The sequence below is a fragment of the Equus caballus genome, chromosome 30 (genome assembly GCF_041296265.1).
Source record: "Equus caballus isolate H_3958 breed thoroughbred chromosome 30, TB-T2T, whole genome shotgun sequence".
Classification (NCBI taxonomy): Eukaryota; Metazoa; Chordata; class Mammalia; order Perissodactyla; family Equidae; genus Equus; species Equus caballus.
Window position 1 is genome coordinate 18,175,454 of NC_091713.1, and position 27,597 is coordinate 18,203,050.

At 49.5% G+C, this 27,597-nt stretch overlaps 1 protein-coding gene across 2 annotated transcripts; it reads left to right on the forward strand.

Moving 5' to 3' along the window:
* The first annotated feature begins 866 nt into the window (after positions 1–866).
* Positions 867–27,597, forward strand: TLR5 (toll like receptor 5). Of its 2 annotated transcripts, none has more exons than XM_023632735.2 (3): positions 867–956; positions 9,948–10,112; positions 23,972–27,597. In XM_023632735.2, the coding sequence occupies exon 3, from the start codon at positions 23,976–23,978 to the stop codon at positions 26,553–26,555; it is 2,580 nt and encodes an 859-aa protein (XP_023488503.1). In that variant the 5' UTR covers positions 867–956; positions 9,948–10,112; positions 23,972–23,975; the 3' UTR covers positions 26,556–27,597. The 2 variants fall into 2 exon arrangements, with proteins under 2 accessions (XP_023488503.1, XP_023488502.1); XM_023632734.2 differs by lacking the exon at positions 867–956 and adding an exon at positions 997–1,555.

Genomic DNA, 27,597 nt, shown 5'->3' on the forward strand with positions numbered 1-27,597 from the left:
GAAGCAGGGCAGAGCAGGGCAGAGGGGGCCACGTATGGAGCTCTCCCCACATGCTCTCGCTTCCGTGACAGAAAGGGAACCCTGGTCCTGCCCCAGCAGGGCATCATTTAGGGTCAGGCTCTGACTGCTGTGGCGCCCAGCTCTCCCTGGCCTCTCACTCCGCACAGCGCTGGGTTGAGTACCCCTCCATTTCCACAGACCCCACAATGGGTTTGGGGTTGAGCAGGAAGGCGACCTCATCCCTCCTCATGCAGTCCCTCGAGACTGAGGCAATTTGTCGCTCACACTTCAAGCTGCCGGCCAAGGAGGAGAGCCGAGAAGTCTCTACAAGGAGATCCTCCGCAGGAACTAAGCGCCCGGCTTTGTTGTATAGCATCTTCCCACCTAGCCCCATCATATTGCCATGCTCCACCAGCCAGTAAGCGAGAGCGTCAGCTGCCCTGTGATCACCCCGGGCTCCCAGCGGCAGGTTAGTGGAGATGCGCGTTCATCCACCTGCACAGTCTGTGCCCGCACCCCACCCTCCCTCCACCCCGAGTCTTACTCAAGACAGCGCCATATCTGTCCTTGAACTGGGTTTCACCCCGGAGAGCCACTCCCCCTCTTTCTGATAGTCACCTCTCTTTAACCCTTTGGTTGTGGGGGCCCCTGGGGAGCCGGTTTCTTTTCACACGTCCCTTTTCCTGCAAACTCCAGCAGAGGATGGGGAGATGGGGGGCGGGGGACGGGGCGCGGGAGGGGAGCAGAAGGACCACCGCGCGCCCCAGGAGCCCCAGAGTTGGAACGCGAGGTCGCCCCACTCACCCAGGAGCGCGAAGAGGTTACCTGTCCGAGGGGCGGGGCCTGTCCGAGGGGGCGGGGCCGGCGGGGTCTTCCGGAGCCCGGCTCCCGGGGCGCCGCGCGTGCGGCCGGGAGGAGCGAGCGGAGGCGCGCGGCGCGGGGAGACCTCCCCGGAGGTGAGCGCCCCGCAGAGGACCCGGGCCGGCGAGGGCCGGCGCCCCCCCGCAGGGGACAGGGCTGGGCCCGGAGTCGCCGGCGGCGCAGGGACCGGGCTGCCTGCGGCCGTCGGGCGCTTCTTCCCCTCCTGGGGCGTCCGGGGCTGCTTCCAGCTCCCCTCCCTGCGCCCGGCGTCCCATCCCGGACCGCGCTCTCCGCCCCTCGGGGACCCCAGGGGTGGGGGGAGCAGGGCATGTGGATACCTTGTGCCCAGCAGGCGGGACACGAGGCAACCTCGGCTGTGAGGAAGACCCTTGCATCCGCACCTTGGAACGGGGATGTTGCCAGACTTGCTCATTTTCACTTTCGACCCCACCTTGGAAAGGGGCAGGTGGCTTCACTGTCTTCCTAGGAAACAGGAGACGGCCACCTCTAGCGGGGCCATGGAAATCCCAGAAATTACTGAGCGTCTCACGGAAAGGCCTTGAACCCTGAGCCCCATAGCGCCAGGTGGAGCGCCTGGCAGAGGCTGCGCGGTAAATATTGTTGGCCTTTGTGTTTAAAAGAAAATCTGCCTGTGAAGATAAGAGCACATTTGCAAAGCTCCTGGAAAACCACGGTGAGAAGGGGTGAGGCTGGCTTTGGTTGATTGTCTTGGGGGTGAGGGGTGCTCCCCAGGAAGGCTGCTGAGGCCACATTGGGTAGCAATCCGTGGCGGGAACTGTCCTTGCAGTGGGTTAGCTCTGTGGAGTCACCTCGTGTTTGGAACACACCTATCCAGCATGGGACCTACAAACACGTGGCTTCACTCCAGTGCCCTTCAGATAGATCCTGTTGCTAAGCAATGTCCCAGTCCGGGGGATGCCCCCGTTTGGACGTCAGGTACCTCCGTGGTGCTGTCCTCTTGCTCAGTGCCTGGAGACAGGCATCTGGGATTACCTGCTGATGCTGTGCAGCTGCCCTGGGGAGCAGCCCGGCCCCTGCCAGACATGTGCCCTTTGATCATTTTTCCCTGCGTTTCACAAATCTGCCCAAGATCTCCTGGGCTCCCTGACTGGCTTCACCCTTGTTCTTGTGGGCAGAAGACAGTGGCCAGGAACCTCCCGTGTGCCAGGCAGGGGCAGTCAGAAGGGAAGCCCTGGGGCAGAGCCCTCGGAGAAGGTCCACGGTGCTGATGCTAATCCCTTTGTTCTGGGATTGTGGGGAGGTGCTGGGGGACCCCAGAGGAGGGACCCAGGCCAAAGCTTATTACCAAGCATATTTTAATAATCACTATGGCCGCACCCATGCATATGAGCCTGACTGATCCGTCTACCCTGAGTGATGGCATGGGATCATCCCCTTGGGTGTTATAGCTCTGAGCAAAGCAAGAAGCTTTTAGATTCTGTTGTCTGAATGCACAGCCGACCCTGCCAGGCTTTTGGTTTTGTTTCCAAGGAGGGAAAACTTCTGAGGAAGTTGTGCCCAGCATCTCAGCGCCTTCTTTGTTGATTTCCTTGCACCGGGAAGTTTGGCTTCGCCGAGAGTTGACATCAAAATAGGCCTGTCCGTGTGTCTCTGCGTGTTCACAGACTCAGACAGGAAATCACGGGAACATAGGGTTATGGAATCCAGATGTGTTTGTGTCACTCTTATTGTGGAAAAGAAGCAGAAGGCAGACCTCAATCTTCAGTCAGATCTCAAGCATCCTCGATTCCTGGCGCCGGTTTTACAGCCACCAACGTGTGGGCCACCACCTCTGGTGTGCTCAGCTCTATGGGACCAGCTCACGTTTGAGGTATTGTTCCTGCCCTTCAGAACCTTCCAGATTTAGGGGCGGAGACAAACCCAGCACCTGTGAAATAATTAGAGAGCAATTAAGTGTGAAATGGTGTGCTACCATCTGCTAGTTCAAAGAAGACAGCCAGTGTGGGCTGGAAAAGGCAGAGAGGGCTTCAGGGAGCTACTCAGTCTTCAGCTGCATTTAGAAACAACAGTCAGGGACCAGGCCAGGCAGAGGGAAGGAAGCCCAAGGATAATATGGAGCTCAGAATAAGCAAAGGCACGCGCAGCCCACCAGACGCGGTCCAAATTCCCAGCATCCCTTTCCACTCTGGCCACTGCCACTCTCCTTGTGTCCCCTGCCACACTGACCTTCCAGAAGGTTCTGACCAGGCCTTTTTTGTATGCCTCTCTCCTTACACTTTCTCACCTGTGCCCAGGATGCTGTCAGGGCATCCTCTGCATTTTTAAAAAGCATCTCAGATGGCACCTTCTCCAATGAAAACTTCCCTGGCTGGCCCCTCCCGCAGTCTTCAGGCAGAGTAGGGGAATTCCTCTTTGTCCCCCATTACTCCCTGCCAGTTGAAGCTCTCGTCACCTTGTATTGCCCATTTAAGTTGAGGGGTCTTTGCCCCACTCACGGAGGCAGGGCTGTGTCTCACTCATCTTGTGATCCGCTGAGCCAACGTTGGTGTCTAACACATAGCAGGCGTTTGGTATATGTTTCTTGATTGAAATCCAGCCATATGTAGGGCACAGTGAAGAACTTCACCTACTTGGAGCAGAAGGTGTGGGTTGTGTTATTATTGGGAATTTAAGATTGGATAAATTTGGTGGAGCCAAATCCGGGAGATGTTTGAGTTTAATGCAGCAGCAATACCCAAACCCTCTGCAGCCCCACTGCCCTCAGAATGGAATACAAGGTCTTTCTTGGGCCCCAAGTATCCTCTCCAGCCTCAGCTCTCACCTTGAACTCACTCTTCAACCTTGTGAGCCACTCTGACTGAAGGGGACTCCCAGGCCTGGGCTCCTGCCTCTCCCTTGACCCTGATGTTCGGCAGCCTCTGCCAGGACTGCCCACTGCCATCCCTAGCTTACTCCTCCTGGTCCTTAGGACTCAGTGTCTTTGTCCTCTGGGAGAAGAAGTTCCCTGGGGCTGGCTTTTCGCATCCTCCTCTGTGCTCCACTGCATCGCGGGCACATCATCTGACAGCATCAAGCCCTGTGGTGGCTGCCTCCCTGCTCATGGCTGTTAGCTCCCTGAAGGCAGTGGTTGGGCTCATCCTTGATGAACATCATTCCCCATCCTTGGCTAACATCGTTCCTGGGAGATGGTGCCCAATAAACATGTATTGGATGGAAGGCGGGACCAGGGTGATGAAAATGTAAGAGGAAGGACAACTCTAGAGACATATGGAAAGGGAAATAAATGGGATTTGGTGATTAGTTATACAAAGAAAGTAAAGGAGAAGGTTGGCTTATGACCTGCGAGGCAGGTGGAGGTGGTGCCACACGAGAGTTGGGTCCCTGGGCCAGGGAGAGGTCCACTTACATGCTTCTGAGTGCCATGTTTCTGTTTTCTGGAGGATTTTCAAAATTCCAAATATTATGAAGTCACCATGGGGCATATTGCATCTGAAGTTATATTAGGACATTCAAGGTGGGGGTATCTGCTGAAATACATGCTTTGAGTACAGGTGATGTCAGGGCTAGAAAGAGAGAGAGAGAGAGATCTTGGAGTATAGTGGGGCAGGTCCAACTTGCGAAAGCAGATGTGACCCCTGAGAGAAGAAGTGTCAGCCAAGAACAAGGTCTTGGGGAGAACCTACAAGCCAGGGGCATGGGAGAAGGAAGGAACTGGAACTAGTAGAAAACAGAATGTCCGAAAGCAAATCAGGGAAGCCCAGGGCGGAGATGTTTCAGGATGAAATAGGCGACCACAGCTGTGTGTGCTAACGAAGAGAGTGGGAAATTCCCACAGGGATGGATGAGAAGGAGGCGAATTCAAGAAGGGAGCCCCCGTAGGAAAGCCAGATCTCAGGGAGTCAGAGAGAGCCAAGTTCATGGGCAATGGGAACATTGGGTGGAGTCTTCAGACTTCCTGTCTGAGGAATTTGGCTGTTAAAGAAAGGATAGATTCTTGCTCAGCATGACCTGAGGAGTGGTTGTGTCAAGTAATTTTCTCTGTTTGTTTTATGATAAGAAAAATCTGACCAGGGTTGAAAGTAGGAGGCAAGGGGCCCATTTACGCTGAAGAATATGGATAAAGGCCCCTCTTCACGTTGATTATATTTCTTTTAAACCTCCCTCCCTTCCTTCCCCTCCCCCACAAATGTCCCAGAGAACTTTCATTTGGCTCATCTCCAAAGTCATGCCATGGCTACATCCCACAATGGGATGTTGCAATGCGGAAGTAATTGGTTCTCGCCTCCCTGGCCCGTGGTAAACTTGTCTCAGATGCCCCAAAGTCACCTTTCCTTCCTAAGGGTGCTGGCCAGACATTTTCTCCCTTACTGTGCCCCAATTAATAACACCAGTAATAATAGCAAACACCTAAACAGCATTTACTCTGAGCCAGACACTGTTCTGAGTACCTATGAGGGGGGTATTGTTATTATTCTCATTTTTCAGTGACAAAAGTGAGGCCCAGGGAGCTCACCTGATATCACAGTGATGAGTGGTGAGCCAGGATTCAGACTGGACACGTGGGGCTTCAGGGTCCAGGCGCTTAAACGACTCCAGTAATTCAAGAGAAGCACATTCATACTTGCCCATAGATTGAAGGAGACGTTCCTGACCCTATTACAAGATTCATAGTCCTGGCTCTGCTGACGGCATGACTTGTCCATGGGCACCAAACCAGTTATCTCTCTGGACCCAGCTTCGTCGTGCATTAGACTAGCTTTAATAGTCAATAAATAATTTAATAGTCCACAAATCGACCACGTGCAAGCCATCACAAGGGACCCAAAAATATGAGCTACATGTCCGATCTCATTTAATCTTCATCACTACTCCATTTTGTTGACTGGGAAACTGAGCCGGCATTTGAACCTCAGCCACCCATAATAAAGGCAAGATCTAAATCCGCTTTCAGCCTTGAATTTCTCTGATCTGAGATTCCCCCTTGTCTTTGTCAGAGACTCCTCTGGTTCTAGATAATTCCAAGGCTAACTTTATTTTCTTTCCCAACATGCAAAACTAAAGGATAGCAAGTATGAATCTCTAACACGCTCAGGCGTGCAAGAAATACTGCCTCTCCTTTCATTTCCTAGATATCAACTTAATATTTGTTTGAAGGCTTCATCTCACCAGACTGGTGGGAGCAGAAACTACCCCAGGGTTGCGTCACAATTTCCGGATCTTATGCGTTGCCCAGACCTGGGGGCAGGGATCCCAGAGATCCCGCTCACCAGGCTGGTCCACACAGGTTACCACTGAGCATGTCCCCACTCCCTGGCCAGTCTCTGCTGCTTCTTGACCACACAGCCAGCTCTCTGGAGTCTTGCTACCGTCCTGTCCTTCTGGGGCCCACAGACCTATTTTAAAACCCTTCCTGTTTATTCTAAGCCTCTCTGCTTCTCCCCGCCAACCCCCCCTCCTCTCTTTTCCTCCCAGAAAAGCCTCTGTGTCTTCAACCTAAGGGCCTTTTTGAGAAATCAAAGCCAGAAGAACTTGCAAGCTATTTCTGGGTACACTCCTGCCACATACCTGGCCTGGGGCAGTGATGTTGGGAGACTGCCTGAGGGCTGGAGGTGGGCAGGGAGAGGCGGAAATACAAGGAGTGAAAAAAGTTTTGTAATCTCAAAATATTATCCAGCCACAGAAGCAATCCCCTCTGAGAGTAAATTCTTAGGGAGGAAAAAGTTGGTATTTAAGGCCAGGATGTGTGTGTGTCCATTTTATTTATTCATTTTATGGGTACATTCATAACATTGTTTTCCACCAAGACTCATTAATTGGCCAAAAGGGAGAGTGAACGTTCCACTCCAGGGAAGATCGTGCCCTGGTCTGTGATTGCTGTCATGAGCTCAGCAAGTTTCATTAGATCATTTTAGAGTTTACAGCATACGAAAATGCTCCCACTTCACCCTCGCCATGGTACGCGTGCAGAAACAACACAAGGGAAGTTAAACTCAACAAGGATGCCCAAGGGGTGATCGGAGGACAATGGGAACCCAGGTTCCCCCTCACCCAGCCCAGTGTTTTTGCCGTGATCTCATGCATCTTGGAAGTTACCACCAACAGCAGGTTGGAGCCAAATGTCTTGATGACTCCATCCCCACTCAGACTGGAGCACAGCCACCCTGGGCAGCCCTGCCCAGGGCAGCTTCCACACTCCATGAACCTCCCTGGGGGTCCAAGATGCTGGACACATAGCAGGAACATGTGTTTCCAGCAGAGGTCTGGTTCCCAGCCCCGCCTAGCCCGGCTCACAGCCCCTGGGGCACTGCCAACAAAATCATCTTTCCTCCTCTGCCCCTGGCAGGCCTGGAGACACAGGACCCCCTCCTTCTGGCCTGACTCTCTCCGTCCCCCTTCCCTCACCTTCCCCGGGGTCCGGAGGTGGGGGTGGAGGCGTGTTCTCCATGCTTTTGCTAACCCAGCACAGACTCCACATCCTCTCAGGACAGTTCTCAAGTGTTTCATCATATCTCTTCACATTTCCATTCTCTGTGTCTAACGGATAAGAGTTTAATAAGGTTTCTTTTCCCGTGCCTCCCCCAACTGCTTCCAATTCACATCACAATCCAAATGATTATCGCTGCTCTTAGCAGATTGTCTGTGTCATGATTTTCAGGGGATGCAATATCAGACTTCTCAGTGCTCTCCTGCTCTGGCTCCTGACCTTGGAGTTGCCCATCAACATGCCAGGTTTAGCTGAGTTGCCTTCAGGGACCCTGTCAGAGCCTCTGATGTTAATTTTCTAGTTGAGAATATTGGTGCTGCCTGAACGGGAAGACAGGTAGACATGTTCAGTTCCTTGGCGCGCTGTCTTTTCCCAGAGATTTTAAATGTGTCATGCTAGTTGTTAGTTTTTAATAATCGCTCGGATGGAATTTTTCTTTCAATCAGATGCTTTAAAACTGCGTGCTCAGTAGTTCATAATGCGGGGATGAAGAGCAGCCATTCTGCACCTAAACCATTTGGGTTTTCCACATACTGTCTTCAGAGCATCAACGCCTCTGGATGCTGCTGGTTTTGTTGTTTCATGGTTTGGGGGACCGCCCCCTGAAGATGTTAAAGAAAACAGGAAGTTTTTACATAATCTCTGACGAGTGCAGGAAAGAGAAAGACCAAACCACCCCAGTGTATTGAGAAATTGTTTCCTTCTGTTCCCCTTCAGCGGTTTCTAAAAGGAATCCATTTCCAGTGAGGCATGGTTGGATAAATGATGTCCGTCTGCTTAAGTAAGCAAGAAATATGAAAGGATTACGCATTAATAACTGGATTTGCTGGTTCAGGCACTGGGGTGTCCTCAGAAGCCACCAATGATGCTTCCCTGGGGGAAGTAGAAACTGTTATTGTTGCTGTTGTACAGATGATTAAACATGCTCAGAGTGGTTAAGCACTTGCTCAAGGTCACACAGCTATTGAATTGTGGAGCTAGGATTTGAATCCAGCTACAGACTTAGTTGCCATTCGGATCTTTCAAAAAAAGTCAAAATTGTGTACACTGCAAAACAGATACAGAGCTTCAAAGGGTGCTTGGGGATGGGGGTGGATAATTCCTTCTAAAGTGCATGCTCCAGAAGAAACGACAGCACAGTTCTGGTTTGAAATCCAGTGGTGAGCTCCTCTGCCTCTGCTTTAGGAAGGGCCGGCCTGCCAGGAGCACCTGAGTGCTCTCTCACGTAAGCAAGCAATAGGAACTTATCCGCGCAGCTCAGTTCCCAGCAGCTCCCGGCCTCCACCGCCCCCAGCTCAGCCTCTCCCTGGGGCGCAGTTCCGCGGCTCCTCCCCTCCTCCGCCCTTTGTGCGCCCCCTGCTGGTCTCCAGGAGAAGCGCCTGTCTTGGGACCAGAGAAATTGCACCCAAGTCCTCCTATTTCCCTTATCTCCGAGTAAAACGCTGTGATCTGTCCAGCTCCCCCGCCTCGAAGCCTCAACTGATCCTCTTTGAGCAACCAGCTGATGCTTCCTCCTTCAGGGCTGAGAAGAATTGGGAGTGAATGTATATTCATAGCCCCCATCTCAAAGTGATCATGTGACCACTTGGTGAATCTTCATTCCCAGGAGAACCAGGCAGCCTGAGGAGTGAGCAGTGAGGTGATTAACAGGTCTCTTGAGTCCTTACCGCTCAGATTGTGGTCAGCGAACCAGCAGCATCAGTATCACCTAGAGGCTTGTCAGAAAGGCATCGTCTCTGGTCCTACCGCGGACTTGCTGAGTCAGAAGCTGCATTTCAGCAAGATCTCCAGGTAGTTTGCATGCAGTCACCCTTTGAGGCTCTGTGTCTGTTTGCAGTGTACACAATTTTGACTTTTTTGAAAGACCCGAATGACAACTAAGTTTGTAGCTGGATTCAAATCCTAGCTCCACAATTCAATAGCTGTGTGACCTTAGGCAAGTGCCTAACCTCTCTGAGCATGTTTAATCATCTGTAAAATGAAGAAAAGCACTATACATCAATTTTTTAACTTTCAGGGCCCTTCTCATCCTGAATCTGAGACTCAGGAATTCCCCAGTGTCTCCTAACGCAGCCATAATTTTCCTAGCTGTACTGCTCAGAAATGTCCAACTCTGATGGCCGACCTAGCTATGTTCTTCCCTAGAAACCTTCAAGCTCTCTGCTCACCGTGGAGTGGACAGTGGATTGTCCTCATCCTTGTGTGTGAGTCCTCAGTAACCAAGTGACCACAGAAATGTCATGGGAGGGACTTTTAGGTCCAGGGAAGACGTTCCTAACCACCACAGTGACTTAAGAAAAATGCATTGGACTATGAAAGTGTAGCGTTTCCCTCCCTGGAGTTCAAAGGAAGACAGTTGCCCGTCCCACCGACTGGCTTAGACTCCTCCTTCTGACCCAGAGGCTGGGCCTGAGGTTTTTCAAGGTCCCTTCAGCTCTGATGCGCTATCCGCCTTGACTTACAAAACGGTCTTGATCTTCTCTAATTAAAATCCCACTTAATCAGAGACACACCTAGAGTTTTAAATTCTTCTACAAAGAAAATTTCTGCATGGCTAGAAAAACACCTGTACTGTTTTTTTTATTTCTCCCTCTTAACTAGCTTTCCTATTCTTCCTTAGGAAAACAAAAGCTCTGTCTCCTGATTCACCAAAAAAATGCTGACCAGCATCCTCATGGTGATGAGGTTCCTATAGCCTGAGGAACTGAAGCCTTTGAACAACCAGGGGACCCCATGTGCCCCTAGATGAGAACAGATTAGAAGCCACTTGTGTTAGGCCTGGGAGGTAAGTACTCCTGATAGAAATAAACCTTCTTCCAAATATTCATGGGGACAAAATATTACTGGGGTGCTTAAGTTGTGCTGCGTTCTGCGGGGGATACCACATGAGTAAAACTGGGTCTCTGCCCTCAAGAGATTGACAGTCCAGGGGGAAGGCATAATGTCATAAAAATGCCATCATGGAGACATCAACAAACTATCAAGGGAGATAAAGTGTGCCTGTAGAAATATGAGGACTGTTTCATGGAAGAGCTGGCCTCTGAGGTGGCCTTGAAGGCTGAGTTGGAGTTGGATAAGCGGATGAGAAGCATTTGAAGCCCAGGGACCAGCCTAAGCAGAGAAATCTGGTGGAAGCCAAGCACTGAAAGGGCAAGTCATCCCTGGAGCACAGGGCAAGACTGTGGACACGGCCGGGAAGGGAGCTTGGCTTCAGTTTTCCCCTCTGTCACGTGAGAGGGTTCAAGCACTACGGGCCCTCGCTGATCAACCACTCCAGGATGAGGGTGCAGCCCGCGGGGCAGGACCCTGAAGTCGTATGCTCCGAAGAATTTGCCCTTCGTGGCCATCAAGAGCCAGCAAAGACCTCTGCTCAGAGCTGTGCTCAGCAAGCTCCCTCAGGCGGCTGAGTGAGAGATGTGTGCGTCAGGATAAGACTTCTGATGGGGGACTAGCCAGGCAGTGGTCCAGGCGGGAGACAGCAGGCTGTGAGGCTGAGCAGAGACAGCACAATTGGAAGAGGGGGTGGGAAAGGGGACCGGCCTGGTGGCTCAGTGGTTAAGCGTGCACATTCCGCTTTGGCAGCCCAGGGTTCACCGGTTCGGATCCTGGGTGCAAACATGGCACTGCTTGGCAAGCCATGCTGTGGTAGGTGTCCCACGTATAAAGCAAAGGAAGATGGGCACGGATGTTAGCTCGGGGCCAGTCTTCCTCAGCGAAAAGAGGAGGATTGGCAGCAGTTAGCTCAGGGCTAATCTTCCTCAAAAAAGAAAATAAAAAATTTAAAAAACGTAAAAGATCGCTTGCTATTTAAAAAAAAAAAAGAAGGGAGGGGAATTGATGCTGGCAGTGTCCTGAGGTGAATGTCACATACTGTCTACTGTTGCACTGATGTCACACTGTGGGCGATTCGGAAGCTGGTGAGACCTCCCTCACACAGTTAGATTTGAAGAATACACACCCTGAAGATGGAAATAGGGGTCCATAGCCAAAGATGAATATGAGGCGACGTTGGACCAATTAGAAGGGGCTCCGAAAGGCTACAGCCCCAAATGCTCTGAACTTAGGGGAAATGCTACAGATGCCCAAAAGGATATTTCAAGGTCTGTCCAGAGGAGCAAGGAGAAGGAAGGGACAGGCTCACTCTCAGAAGCTGATGGTATAACCCTAAGAGATAACCCCTCTCTGGTAGGAGGGAAGAGAGCAAGAGAGACAGGACTGCTCTGAAAGGCCCCAGGCTCCCGCGTGGACCAGTCCATCCAAGGGACTCAGCTCAGACAAGCCTTGGCACCCTGGCAGCCATTCCTGCAGAACAGGAAGAGGGAGGGAGCACCCAGATGCAGGAGGCGGCAGATTCACTCCGTCAGTGGATATTTGCTGACATACTGCATCCCAGGTGCTGGCGATGTGGCAGTGAGCCAAAGAGAACAAAACAGTACCTGCCCCCAGGAATGAAACTCTGACTTACGCGAAGGGACTCAGGTGGGCTTTTAAGCTACAAACGATGAACTTGACAGCGATTATGGACAAATTTCTAGAAGAGATTTAGAGATGGTCTGCAGCTCTGAGAAACGGCAGTGGCAACCCCTGCATGTCGGCATAGGTTCAGGAACAGCAAGCCACATCAGACTCAGCTCGTTTCCATCCTGACGGGGTCACCAGCTTCCAGCAGCTCTGGGTATTGGGTGAGGCATTTGACAGAGTTCCTCGTGTGATTCCTGCCACCCCTGCTACGCTGCTGGTAGCATGCAGACTCCACCTCAAGGGGTAATTTCTCCTGAGGCCTGATTCAGTAGACATGCTTCGTGTCATGGAATCATACGCACTTGGAGATGCGGATGGACCCTGATGAGACCACTGAGCATCAGGAAGTAAATTAACCATTCTGAGGTCGTGCCAGTACGCGGGGACCTAATGTGCTGAGTTTCTGATTCCTCTTCGGAGAACAATCCCCACTTGTCAGACTCACCCTGCAGCATTAATCTGTGATGCTCAGGAAGATGCTAAAGCCTGTCTGTGCTCCTGTGATAGGGCTGAGGAGAAATGTGGGCGAGGAGCACACTGTACTTTTTGCTCGCGTGAACAGACTGTCTGCTCCTGGCCATGGAGTGCCTTTTGCACTCAGTTTGCACAAGTGAGCCACCCGCTCTGACTGCGCCAGCCTGAGTGTGAGCTTCCCTCACCCTGGCCACACCCTCTTGACCCCAGAGCCCACCTCCCAGTGGCACTGCCAGGCACTACCCCCAGGATTACTGGTGAGCCCTCCTTGTGGGCATTGCTATATGGACACAGTGAGTCACCCAGTGGCTGCAGCATGCGCCAGGTCAAGGGTGAGGCCTTCCTTATCTTCTAGAAATAGGAAGCAAAGTGAGTTGCGTCTGAGAGGGCTGAGGCAATATGGGGTGGGTGAGGGAAACCGGTGAAGGGTTGGAATTACTCCTGAGGGGGGAGGCGAGAGGGGGCTATGGAAGTTGTGTTGAGAGCACAGCGGGATTGGACACTGCACCTTTGTGTGGCACCAACGCACACTATTGTGTGGGTTTTTCTGACAGAGCTCGGCCACCAGGCGTTGACATGGAAGGCAGGCAGCTGGTATAGACAGATGGCATAGAAGAGCAAGGAGGCATGAGAGTCGAAGAGGGTTTGAAGAGAAGTTCCGTGGGGTCTAGAATGATGGAGAGGTGTAAGGAAGCGGATCCATGTAACGGGCAGGGAAGACTCAAGGGGTATTATGAGGCCCTCAGACGGTCGGTGCAGTGGAAGGAAGGGCGTGAGAGGCCCAGAAGTGGGAAGCTGTGATGAGAGAGTGGGCATTTCAAAGAGGGGCCCGTGTCCTTCCTGTGGAAGTCGAAGAGGGCAAGGGGCTGAGAGGCTAACTTCCACTGGGAGCCAGGCCAACGCTGTTTGTGATGTGGGGAAGTATCCACAAGGTCAGCAGATGCTGACTGAGGGGGAGGCTACAGCAGCACCCCTGGGCTGAACCACTTGGGGAACCACCAGAGGCCCGGGGCTTAGAGGGCAGCAGACAGAGCTGTGTGGGTGGGCTTAAGTAAGTTACTTCACTTCTCTGGGCCTCCGTTTCCTCATCTGTGTAAGGGGACAACAATTGTCCCTACAAAAGCCTGGGGGGACGAGGGAAGGGAGGAAGCTCAGGGCTGTGTGGGGTGAGTGTACCGGTGCAGGCAGCTCACTGTATGCTGGTGGTGGTGTTAGTGCCATGGAGCGGATTCTGACTCCTAGCCCCGCTGTGCACAGCAGAGCAGGGCCCTGCCTGGTCTTCTTGTGCCATCCTCTCACCTTCCGGCGCTCTGTCAGACAGTTCTCCACAGCCGTTCATAGGGTTTTCATGGAAAATTTTTTCGAAGTGGGTGGCCAGGTCCTTCTTCCTAGTCTGTCTTAGTCTGGAAGCTCTGCTGAAACCTGTCCACCAGGGGTGACCCTGCTGGTATTTGAAATCCTGGTGGCACAGCTTTCAGCATCCCAACCATGTGCAGCCACCACGGTATGACAACTGACAGACGGCTGGTGTGGTTCCCTGATGGGAAACAAACCCGGGCCAAGGCAGTGAGAGAGCCGGATCTTAACCACTGCTCCACCAGGGCTGGCAGATCGTGTTGTAGTTAGTAGAATATATTTCCTTCCTCCCTCCAGACTTGAGGCCAGTGGTTCTCAGAGGGAAGTGTGTCACACAGAGGGCTTGATGGGACAGCCTGCTGGATCCCCACCCAGGAGCTTCTGGTTCGCTAGGGCCAGGCGGGGGCCCGAGAATTTGCAGTGATCATTAGCCCCAGGTAATGCTGCTGCTGAGGTCTGGGGACCTCCCTTTGGGCATCACTGCTCTACTGTCTCAGGAGACCGTGAGCCCCTGGTGGGCAGGGACTCCTCAACATCCAGCACAGCGATCTGCACATAGTGGGACCTCAGCTGGGGAAGAGATTCTCTAGGACAGGCACAAACTCTAATGACAGTAGCTGGTCACCTCGAGAAGAGGTGGTGCTGAATGAAAAAGAGGTCCCTCCGGAAGAGCCTCAAAGTCATGGTGGTTTATGAAGGAAGCTAGAACCATATTTGGGGAGCACATTCTGAGGTTCCTGGCAGGATAGTCACCCACATGTCTGTCTTATTGCAACCATTGGCAGAGGCAGAATGCTGGGCTGGCAGGACTGTGGCCCTCGCAAGGTTTTGGACGTCATGGTGCTGGTTTGCTGGCTTGCTCCAACGGCATGCCGGATTCTGCATCTAGAGAATGCATCTGCCCCGGGAACGGTTCACCTTGTCCACTGGCCTTGAGCCTTTATCCAAGGCTGAACTTGCATTTCATACTCACGTTTGGACTCAGTCCAGGATTTGTTAATGCTAGGTGAACTTTGGAGAAACCCTCCCAAGCACCCATTTGGAAATGAATGAACTATTTTACTTAGACAGCGAGTGCTCCATGCCCAGTGCTCCAGCCGCCACCCGCCAGGAGATGCATTCCCTTTCTAGCCTTGCGGCCCAGCTCAGAATCCCAGGTCCTGCCAAGGAGCCCATTACTAGTATTATTTGTTAAGGATCAAGCATTACATTAGCACAGGAGCCACCCGGAACCCAGCCAGATGGATTTGCAGGCTAATTGTGGTGTCCGGGGAGCAGAGGCGCCCAGAAGAGCAGGCCGCCTGTTTCCAGTGGAGACAACATGGCCCGTAGCTCGCCCAGGCTCTGCTGTCCAGGCAATTAAGCCAAGAGAGGGAAGCTGCTCCATTAATGGCTGGGATTCAAGCTAAATGAATTCAACTCAGATGAAAGGGATCCTGACCCTTCTCTCTCCAGTCTTATTGTCTTAATTAACAGCACTTGGCAGGGGCATCGAGGCCCACACTGATTGTTGTTGCTCTTGCCCCCTCAGAGCCCTAGACACCACTTAGCCCAGACTTAGTAATCAAAACTCAAGGCTCAACAGCCTCAGGATTTTCTCACCATCCCTTCTTCCTCTAAGACGTTGAGAGGGTGCCTGAGTTGGAGGGCGTCCTTTGGACCAGCGTTTCTCAAAGCATGGCCTGAGAGGCACGTGCCTCTAAGTACCCAGGATAAGGCTATAAAATGCCCTTTCCGGGCTCCCCCAGGCCTGCAGAGCCTGAATTTCTAGAAGTCAGCCTCAGGTATCGGTAGTATTGGTTTTTTCTCTTTAATTTTGTCTTTTTAATGGTGGTAAAATATACATAATATAAAAGTCACCATTTTAACTATTTTTAAGTGTACAGTTTAGTGGCATTAAATTAAGGACATTCACCTTGTGGTTGTAACCGTCACCCATCCATCTCCACAACTTTTCATCTTCCCACACAGAAACTCTGTACCCATTAAACAATGACTCCTGTTCCCCACTGCCCCCAGCCCTGGCAACCACCATCCTACTCTCTGTCTCTATGAATCTGACTACTCTAGAGACCTAGTGTAAGTGGAGTCATACACTATTTGCCTTTCTATGACTGGCTTATGGCACTTAGCATCGTGCCTTCAAGGTTCATCCACGATGTAGCACATGACAGGATTTCCTTCCTTTTTAAGGCTGAATAATATTCCATTGTACGTATACACCACATTTTGTTTATTTATCCATCTGTCCATGGGCATTTGGATTGTTTCCACCTGTTGGCCATTGTGAACAGTGCTGCTGTGAACGTGGGTGTGTAAATATCTGTTTGAGTCCCTGCTTTCAATTCTTTCGGGTGTAGACCCACAACTAGAATTGCTGGGTCGTGTGGTTGTTCTACGTTTAGTTTCTTGAGTGTTTTAAAGCACCCTGAGTGGTTCTAAGGTGTGGGCAGGCTTGAAACCACAGGACCAGGTGATCAGACTGTCTGCATCTGGAGACATTTGACAACTGCAGATGCCCACGCCACACCCAGACCAACTAAAGCATCTCTCAGACAGGACCCAGGCACCTGTCTTTTAAAAAATCCCCTGGCGATTCTAAGATGCGGCCAAGTTCGAGAACCATTGGTTTACCCCAATGATTCTCAAAGTCGAATGTGTATAAAATTCACAGACTTGAGTACAGATTCCTGAGGCCCACCCGTGAGAGAGTCTCATTGAATTGGCTACAGGGAGCCTGGGCTGCTTTGCTCTGCAGGCTTCTCGGGCGACTCCAATGTGTAGCCGGGGCTGAGAACTTCTCATCTTGTTCAGCCCTTCATTGACACCTGAGCATGCTGAGGCTGCTGGAGGTGACACGACCCAGCCCAGTCTCTGAGCCTTGGGACCTGAGTCTGCACCGGTCCCCAGGGCTGACTCCTAAGCCAGTCCCACGGTTCTCCGAACTCTACCACGCAGGTGCGGAGGGAAGACTCATATATAGAACCTGCATCTTGTCTCCTGTTAATTTGAACTGTCAGCCTTGAATCAGAGTACAGTCAGTTCCGCTCTAACACTAATTTTGAAATAACAAATTTGTGCCAACACGACTGACACCTTAAGAAACAAAGTTGATGTATTGGGGATGATTATTGAACAATATTAACATAGTAGTGAATGTGAATTTCACATTTGTTTATATGCCATTTGTTTAAATGAAGAAAGCTGTACCTAGGTGAACTGACCTACAGATGAATAAACAAGATACACCTCAGAAATCCTCCAGCGACCTCCGTCCTCCACGTGTGTTTTGACGAGTGTTACGACTTTCTGCCTGGTGCCAGATAACCCCTCTCTGCACCACTTCCGCAAGCAGCCGTCAGGTCTTATTGAAGGCAAAGAGATATTTATTGCAGTGTTTGTGTATTTCTTAACCAGGCACCATGTTTAAAGTGGGCTACCATTTTTATTAGTTTTTTTAGGTGCCACTGATGACATTTGTGAGTGTTGTGTGCTGGCCCCTCTATTCCAGAAGCCTGTGGTTTCATTGTGGGATTTTGCACAGCACGGTCATTTTTAGGAGGGAGAGCGTACGTCGCCTGATGGCAGAACTAATAGTATAAGTAACTGCACGTGTTGCTTCTCGTCATCTTTTTAATAATGATTTAGGAGCGCGCTGCCCCTGTCCCTCTTGTTTCTCCCTCTACCGGGCTTCTAGAACTCGACTTCTGACCCCACTAGATGGCGCACTCCTCTGAGGGGGTCAGACCCTCGTCTCTGCCACCTGGACCTTGGAAGAAGCAAGTGGCCCGGGCTGCACAGGCCTCTTCTGGTCCTCACCCCCTACACACACACCCCTCCCGCTCCCTCCGGCTTCAACCCATTTAGGGTTTGGGGTTTTAGGTGACTTGCTCTTCTCTCTTGGATTCTCCTGTGTCCATACCTGTTCTCTCTCGCTACCTGCACGCTCCTCTCTCGGACTCCCATCTTTCTGAGGCTGGCTTGGGTCTGCACCGCACCGTTCTCATCTTTAGATTCGGTTTACCCTGTATCAGGCTCATTCATATTTAACTTCAACCTATTTTGGCTTCTGGCTCCCATTCCAGGACTCTCCTGCTTGTGTGGTCCCTGTCCCCATCTTCTGCCTTCATGAGCTCCAGGCTCCCATCAGCTCACCTGGCTCTGCTCACCTGTCCTGGCACTTGACCCATAGAGATAAAGATGTAGTTATTTCCTGCTTTTCTGCATTTCATAAGAAAATAACTCTGCATGGTATCTTTGTAATACAGCATAAACCCGAATAATTTTCTTTAAAATCTATTTGTTCTACTCGTCTTATCCATTTTACTATTTAATTTTGGCTTCCCTATTATGGACTTGAAAATTCAATATACTGGAACGTGTATTTTCTGGGGCTCTCTTTCATTCGTTGTTACCAGAAATTCAAGGTCAAGCCACCTAGTTCAGTGTATGCATTTGGGGGCCGGCGCTGTGTCGTCTGTAGAAAGACAGAATTGAAGCTAGAAAGTTTAACTCTGTTATTCTGAGCTGGTGTTCTCACTCCCCTGTCTCTCAGGGATTTTTCTGTCTGGTGACATCAGATGAGAAATCCCTCTGGTGTTTCGCTAAAACAGCAACTGCAAATGTGTGAGCAACTTGGAGGCCAAGTTCGTTCTTTCCCACAAGGACTGTAGTTCAATATCAGAACACATTATCTCACTGTCACTTAAAATCCTCGTTTGTGAAATCAAAATTTTGACTCATTTTTTCTTCCAGAACAGAGATCAGAAAACTGTTGTATTTGGACTGCAAAGCCTAAAAGATTTACCATCCGGTCCTTTACAGAAAAAGTTTTCCAGGCCCTGTTCTAGAATATACAACTTGATGGTTCTTATGCATAAACAAAGAGGTTGAAGTGGGCAGGCTCCAGGAGGTTGATGTCCTCTCTGAAATTTGGTGCGAAGTTTGGTTTGTGATGCAAATGTGAGTTTTTAGAGGGCAAAGCATCAGAGCTATCATCAGATTCTCGAGGGGTCTATGACCTCAAAACCTTGAACCACTTACTGTGGTCTGCTGCGGGCAGTGCAGACAGAGAGCAACAGCTCCCTGTAGCATCCTCACGTGTGAGCCATGAGCCTGACATTCTGATGTCCTCGTAGGGTACTTTAGAGTCCACTTCACACTAAAAGATGAGACACAGAAAACACAGTAAGAAGGTGATCTTTCCATGACCATCGATTTTGCCCATCTTCAGTTTTCTTCTTGTCTCCTCCAAAGCACATCTCTGGAATCTTCCCCCTGAGAACCACCGAATAAGGGCTCCCGCCTCTTACCGTGTGCCTTTATCTGTGCCGCCCAGCTTCTAGAATCACAGTCCAACGTTTGCACACCAGGAAACTCAGAGCCTGATTTAGGGCCCACGACAGGAAGTGCCTCCTTACTCGTTCCTGGTAACATCCAGGTCTCTCTTTGAAGGTGCCCATCTGCCCTTTTTAAGTGAGTTTCATTGGTCATGGTTATATTTGATATTATAGGATGCTTTGGGGAAATACGTAGAATGGAAATTATAAAAGTATAATTGAAGATGGCAGGGACAGTGGTGTGACAGAGCCTGTCCCTGAGAGGACCTGTCTCAAACCTCAAGACAGGAGGGACCGGTGTGTGCCTTTGGGGATTTCTTCTGAGCTGTGATGCCCACCTCTGCCCCGACTGGTTTCTATTTTCTTTCTGAGAATTCTTCAGTTTATCTGTGGAGATCACTTTGAACTTTCACCCCATTTTCCAAAATGCCAGCCTCCCTACCAGTGTGTGTCATCTCTACATATGGGCCATTGGCGCCGAGGACCACCTGACTCCAAAAGAAATTCCCTGAGAAAAAAAGGTGCAACTTTGCTTTTATTACTCAATCTGGTCATCCACGAAAGAAACAACCACAAAATGTGTAGGTGGAAATAATAATCAGGACTCAAAGGATGTCTGGGTTTAGTCATTGGGGTGCCTGTGGTGAATGTGGGAAGAAAGAACTGGAAGCTTTACATCTGTGGGCTGCAGTGTGGTCAGGCCCAGTGCCCCTTTTTATAACAAATGTTTAAATAACGCTTTTACTATTTTGAAATGAAATTCATAGATATAATACAATCTACCTGCTCACATAATTTTAAAGAAATCAATATAATGCCCTAACTGGAATATAGAAAAGAAATAAAAGGGAAAGTAATTTATAATGAATTAATATGTGTTTCAGTATGTGCATGCTTGGGTTCAACTACACTAGAAAATGGAATTTTCGTCAGACTCTTGCACCTGTTTATAAAGAGTAAGTTTGGATTTAAGAGAAGTATTAAAATATTCAACTGACACTTCTTAAACTGTTTTTTTTATTACATTTGACGTTTAGAAATGAGGGCCAAATAAATCTACTCACACATAAATGCAGTCACCATGAAGGTGACATAGACAACACGGTGTGTTATGTGGTTCTTGATTCCCCAAGGAGGCCTTGGACATTTTGAAGAATTTTCTGAAATGGTGAATAGCTCTTCATAAAGTTCCAAATTAAACAAGGTACAATCTTACCTAGATTTACAAGGTGGTTGTGTTCCTGGAAAATTCGGTATATGTTAAAGCCATGCAAACAATATTTTATGGCATGTAAAAGAGAATTAGGTTCTGAGGTGATTTTGAGCAGGGTTTTCATCTTCAGTAAAGTCTGGCAGGACATCCTAAAGCTGTGTGGATGCTGGACGGTTCTGCATGGGATGGGGCTGTCTTGCACATCAGGGTCCCTGCTTACTGGGGGGACACCCACCCCGTCACAGTGACAACCACAAAACTTCCCTACACACTTACAAAATGCTCACGAAGAGGCAGCTGTCCCCATCAAGAGCCACGGTTTTACCTGGAAAGTTTTATGGATAAAAATGCAATTTTGGGGGGCCGGCCCAGTGGGACAGTGGTTAAGTTTGCACGCTCTGCTTTAGCGGCCTGGGGTTCATGGGTTCGGATCCCAGGGGCAGACCTGCACAGTGCTCATCAACCCATGCTGTGGTGTCGTCCTGAATGCAAAGTAGAGGAGGCTTGGCACAGATGTTAACTCAGTGACAATCTTCCTCAGCTAAAAGAGAAAGATTGGGGGCTGGCTCTCTGGCCGACTGGTTAAGTTCGTGCGCTCTGCTGCAGGCGGCCCAGTGTTTCGTTGGTTCGAGTCCTGGGCATGGACATGGCACTACTCATCAGACCACGCTGAGGCAGCGTCCCACATGCCACAACTAGAGGGCCCCACAACGAAGAATATACAACTATGTACCGGGGGGCTTTGGGGAGAAAAAGGAAAAAAATAAAATCTTTAAAAAAAGAGAGAGAGAAAGATTGGCAAGAGATGTCAGCTCAGGGCCAATCTTTCTCACCAAAAAAAAGCAGTTTTCTTCCTTAAAAGGGGCAAATTTCCTTAAACAGACCTAATGCCTTTATGTTTCATTGATGGTAATATCATTCATTCAAAATACTCTTTTGGTGGGGGAGGGGGACACCAAGCGTCCTTCTAACTGCTTGCTGCACTTACGGAGAATATAGCCTCAGAGGGAATGATAGCCAGCCCTGGTGGTCCAGTGGTTAAGATGCAGCGCTCTCACTGCCATGGTCCTGGTTCCTTTCCTGGTCAGGGAATCACACCAGCCGTCTGTCGGTCGCCATACTATGGCGGCTGCGTGTTGCTGTGATGCTGAAAGCTATGCCACTGGGATTTCAAACACCAGCAGAGTCACCCAAGGTGGACAGGCTTCAGCGGAGCTTCCAGACTAAGACAGATGAGGAAAGAAGAAGGACCTGGCCACTCACTTGCGAAAAAATTGGCCATGAAAACCCTGTGAATAGCAGCAGAGCACTGTCTGATAGAGTGCTGGCAGGGGAGAGGATGGCGCAAAAGACCGGGCAGGGTTCCGCTATGCTGTGCACAGGAATGCTAGGAGTCGGAATCGACTTGATGGCACTAACAAGAAGGGGAGATAGACAGTAAATAAGTGAACAGTTAGACGAGATAATTAACACTTATGATCATTGCTTTGAAAGAAATAAACAAGGTGGTTTTTGAGAGAGTAATGGGGCAGAGGAGCTATTTCAAATAGTGAGTGTGGGAGAAGGCTCTCTGAGGAAACGTTGGTGTGAGATCCAACCATATAAGGAGCAGAGAGAAAGGGTTCATGTAGAGGAAGCAGCATGTGCCAAAGTCCTGAGGTTGGAAAGAGTTTGGAGTGGCAGACAGGAGCCCCATATGGTAGAATTCCCAATCCGGGGCCTTGGTGCTGGCTGTTTCCTCTACCTCGAAGGTTGGGGCTCTCCATATCCTTTCTTTACTTCCTTCAGGTCTCTGCTCAAATATCATATTAGAGAGGCCTTTCCTGCCCACTCTGTAAATATCAGCCACCCCAGCTCTGGCACTCCGGGTCTCTGTTTTCCTGCTTTACATTTCTCCCAATGGTACCTCTTTCTCTTTTGTTGTCTGCCACCTCTTCCCTGCACTGGAACATAAGCTTCACAAGTGCAGACTTGGCCTATTTTGTTCACTGCTGTATCTCCTGCTCCTCAAACAGTGTCCAACCCATGGTAGATGCTCAGCAAATATTTGTTGAATAATTTGTTGAGGAGGAATGGTTCAAGATGATGCTAAAGAGATTGGCGAGAGCCAGATCGTGTAAGTCCTTGCAGGATTTTATTCCGAGAGCCATGGGCAGGCAGGAAGGGTTCCGTGCAGAGAGGAGCTGAAGTACGTCTTTAAAAGAACACCCCGGCAGATGGGCGGAGAATGGAGAGCTAGACCAGAAATGAGAGAGACCACTGAGGAGTTGCCAGTCTAGCCCGGACGAGAGATGGTGGCAGCTTGGAATGCAGCGGGCTTGAGAGGTGGGACCAACAGGACTTGCTGATGGAGAGGAGGTGGAAGTGATGTTTAAGGGAACAAGGGTGACTCTGCTGTTGTTACCCTGAGCCTCTGGGAGGAAATGGTGGGGAAATTAAGAGCTAGGGTAAACATTCTCACTGAGTTTTTCCTAATGGTTATTAAATGCCTGGTTTGGATACTTGGGATCAACTCAGGGATCCATGTCTATTTCCGATTTGCTATAATTTGTATGTCACGGCCTCAAAGTGTCTATGGAAACCCCCCCTCAAGTCAGCCCCAACACAAAGCAAAACCTCTTGAGAGCCTGCAGTCAGTCCAGGGCTGGCGCCCTCCCTTAGTGCGTGACGGCTCCCTGCTCCATCTGCCCCGATATTGAAACTTGCCAGGGATGGTGTTTCATGGGATTAAAGCCCTTTATAAACCAGTGCTTCCTCCAATTTCTTTTCTTTTCCACTCATTCTCCTGCCCTCTGAGCCACGTAACTCTTTCCTTACCTTCTTCCAACAGAGGCCTTCTGAGGTCACATTTCCAGCAAGCTGAACAGGTCGCAGGCACCAAAGATGGAGCTGCTGTGCAAATGGTTTGACACTAAGCTCTCTGAGGGTGGGTCCTCCTGGGTTTTCTCTGTACCCCTCACAGCACCCAACACAGTCATTGGGACGTAAGGCAGACACACTTATTGAGCACCTTTTTGTTGCTGCACATGTGAAGCAAATGCTCGCCTCAGACAGACAGTGGACTCCCCTATTGGATGTAAGCAAGTGGGCTGTTCCTGTTTGTTGTCATGCACTCACACAGTCATCCAAGTGCCAGGCATGCAGTAGGTGCTCAATACACTGACTGTTAAATTGTGTTAAACTCAATAGACTTGTGATAAACTGACCAAATCTGACTCTATGTGGAAAACGATGTAGAGGACCCAATCTTTGTATGATGAGATGTACTGGGTATGGAGTAAGGATGGAGGAATGGAGACGGACGAGGGAAACTCAGTGGATTTCTTTTCCACTAACAGCTGAGCCTTCTGAGGGCGAGGAGTAGGATCGCTGGCTGATGTGAAGCAAAAATGTGTCTCTTCCTGTTGTTTTCTCCAACTTCCCTCAGCAAATCTTGAATGGATGAATGCATGAACTAGTGAATGCACAAACAGTTATGATAAGGATTAAGTTACATATTTCTAAACTACCTAGGATAGTGCCTGGTATGTAGAAAATGCAGTGTAAGTGTTTGATAGAAAGAGGGTGAGACCAGCTCTGTCTATGCCAGGCAATAGAGCAACAGCCACATCCGTGGAGCCAGAAGAAGGAAGGGGCTAAGGCAGCAGGTGCAGCATGGAGGAATCCCTTCAGTTCTCAAGACCTGTGTGCAATGCCTTGAGCTTAGATGCCTGTGTTTTCATTTTTGCTTCTTCTCCATAGGATCATGGGCGATCACCTCGACCTTCTCTTAGGAATGGTGCTCGTGGCCAGTCCTGTGCTTGGAATTTCTTCCTGCTTCTCTGATGGCCGGATGGCCTTGTATCGTTTCTGCAACCTCACCCAGGTCCCCCAGGTCCCCAACACTACTGAGAGACTCCTGCTAAGCTTCAACTATATCAAGACCATCACAACCGCATCGTTCCCCTTCCTGGAGCAGCTGCAGCTGCTGGAGCTCGGGACTCAGTTTACCCCCTTCACGATTGACAAAGAAGCCTTCAGAAACCTGCCCAATCTTAGAATCTTGGACCTGGGCCACAGTCGGATAGACTTCTTGCATCCAGACGCTTTTCAGGGGCTGCCCCATCTGTTTGAACTGAGACTCTTTTCCTGTGGTCTCTCTGATGCTGTATTGAAAGATGGTTATTTCAGAAACTTAGAGTCTTTAACTCGCTTGGACCTATCCATAAATCAGATTAGTGGTCTCTCCCTTCATCCTTCATTCTTAGAATTGAATTCCCTGAAGTCCATTGATTTTTCCTCCAACAAAATACCCATTGTATGTGAGGGTGAGCTCGAGCCCCTCCGGGGAAAAACACTGTCCTTTTTAAGCCTTGCTAATAATAACCTGTACAGCAGGGTCTCCGTGGACTGGAAGAAGTGTAAGAACCCCTTCAGAAACATGGTCCTGGAAACCCTAGATGTTTCTGGCAATGGCTGGACCGCGAACATCATAGGAAACTTTAGCAATGCCATCAATGGAAGCCAGATTTTCTCTCTGGTTATTACCTACCACATTATGGGTTCTGGGTTTGGCTTCCATAACGTCAAAGATCCTGACTGGAGCACATTCTCTGGCCTGGCCAGAAGCTCGGTGATACACCTGGACCTTTCACAAGGGTATATCTTCTCCTTGAACTTCCGAGTCTTTGAGAGCCTCAAGGAGCTGAAGGTTCTGAACCTTGCCCACAACAAGATAAACAAGATTGCAAATGAAGCATTTTATGGACTCGACAACCTCCAGCTTCTCAATATGTCATGTAACCTTCTGGGGGAACTTTATGATTCTAACTTTGATGGACTACCTAAGGTGGCCTATATCGATCTGCAAAAGAATCACATTGGGATCATTCAGGACAAAACATTCAGATTCCTGAAAAAATTACACACCTTGGATCTTCGGGATAATGCTCTTAAAAGAATTGATTTTATTCCGAGCATTCCTAATATCTTCTTGGGCGGCAATAAACTGGTGACTTTGCCAAACATCAAACTTACCGCCAACTTCATCCACTTATCAGAGAACAGGCTAGAAGATCTGGGTGATCTCTACTTCCTCCTCCAGGTACCTCAACTCCAGATTCTCATTTTAAATCAAAATCGCTTTTCTTCCTGTAAATCAGCTCATGCTTCTTCAAAGAATCTCAGCTTAGAACAGCTTTTCCTTGGAGAAAATATGTTGCAACTTGCCTGGGAAGCTGGGGTCTGCTGGGATATTTTTAAGGAGCTTTTCCATCTACAAGTCCTGTATTTGAATAATAACTACCTGAATTTCCTTCCACCAGGAGTGTTTAGCGATCTGACTGCATTAAGGAACCTCAGCCTCAGTTTCAACAGGCTGATGGCTCTTTCTCCTGGTGACTTACCTGCTAATTTAGAGATCCTTTATATATCCAGAAACCAGCTCCTATCTCCTGATCCTGGTTTATTCACGTCACTTGGAGCTGTGGACATAACTCATAACAAGTTCATCTGTGAGTGTGAACTTGGCGCCTTCATCAGTTGGCTCAATCAAACCAATGTCACTATACTTGGGTCTCAAGCAGACATATACTGCATGTACCCCAACTCGCTCTTTGGGGCTCCCCTCTACTCTGTTTCCATGGAGGGTTGTGATGAAGAAGAAATCTTAAAGTCCCTTAAGTTTTCCCTTTTCATTTTATTCACTGTCACGTTGACTCTGTTCCTCATGGCCGTCCTCATTGTCACAAAGTTCCGGGGATTTTGTTTCACTTGTTACATGACAGCCCAGAGACTGGTGTTCAAGGACCGTCATACCAGGGGAAGAGAATCGGATATGTACAAATACGATGCCTATTTATGCTTCAGTAGCAAAGACTTTGAATGGGTGCAAAATGCTTTGCTTAAACACCTGGATGCTCAGTACAGCAACCAAAACAGATTTAAGCTGTGTTTTGAAGAAAGAGACTTTGTGCCAGGGGAAAATCACATCGCCAACATCCAGGATGCCGTGTGGAACAGCAGAAAGATTGTCTGTCTTGTGAGCAGACACTTCCTTAGAGACGGGTGGTGCCTCGAAGCCTTCACTTATGCCCAGAGCAGGTGCTTGTCTGACCTCAACAGTGCCCTCATCGTGGTGGTGGTCGGGTCGCTGTCCCAGTACCAGCTGATGAAGCATCAGTCCATCAGAGGATTCGTACAGACCCAGCAGTACTTGAAGTGGCCTGAGGATCTCCAGGATGTCGGCTGGTTTCTCAAAAAACTCTCCCAACACATACTAAAGAAAGAAAAGAGAACGAAGAAAGACAATAACACTCCGTTGCAAACTCTAGCAACCATCCCCTAGTCAGAGGAGCAGTTTCAACTTATCTCAAGCCAAGAAAACTCTTCACTTTGTACTTGCACTAAGTTATCATTTTGAGGTCCTTTTTGGAGGTTTTTCTTCCTACTCTGAAAACTACATAAATCTCTTGATTTTCATAGCAACTCGATGCTTTGTCTCACTGACCTCCAAGTGGACAGTAATAGATCTAGAAAATTGCAGCTGCCCCTGGAGGTTCCCACTCTCCATTGATTTCCTTTCAGACCCGATAATACTGTCCCCTCCTGTTGCATCGACTATGGAACATATCCTAGTCATGGGAAGGGCACCTTGAGACAAGTTTCAGATGGCTGACACCCTTTCTCCAGCATCAGTTCCAGAAGGGGCTGGCCAATGATTCTGAGAGCTCTGTGCTTTGCAGAAGAACACTAAGTAGAAAACAAACAGAAAAGAGTGGTGTTTCCTTCTTCCGCCATGGGAACAGTGCCATTGCTGGGTTCAAGTCACGCTCAGCCTCAGGGTGAGAGGTGGCCCCAAAGAAGCCAGGATGAGCATAACTAGATCTCTTGTGCTCATGCTGCTCTTCCCGTGCTTGCCTTCTGGGTCTAACCCTAATGGGTCATGAACATTCTTTTTTGCACGCAACCTTTGTTTCAGCCTGGCCTTTGTTTCAGCCTGGCCTTCAAGAACTTCCATAATTTAGCACCAACCTATTCCAGCTTTGTTCTCCCCCCCACCCCCATCTCGTTTATCACCCACTCAGGCTGTTGCAGAAAGAACTTGAACTTTGGACACAGATCCTGGTTTGAGTGCTGATTCTGCTGCTCATTTGCTATGTAACCTCGAGCATGTTGCACACCGTTGTGGGGCCTCAGTGTTCTCGTCTGTAGACATGATAATATCTACCTCATACAGTTGCCATGAAAATGAAATTGGCCAAGGATGTCAGGCTTCTTAGTTGTGTAATGGCCATGAGAGGGTGCACACACGGAAGGGCCTTCTGGAGGCAGTTGAAAATTCTGTAAGTTGTATTTTTTTATCTTAAAATAAATCTATATGTATTTTG

What these genes read in the sequence shown, in the direction of transcription:
- TLR5 (XM_023632735.2), top strand. Translation starts at nt 23,976, where the DNA reads ATGGGCGATCACCTCGACCTTCTCTTAGGAATGGTGCTCGTGGCCAGT.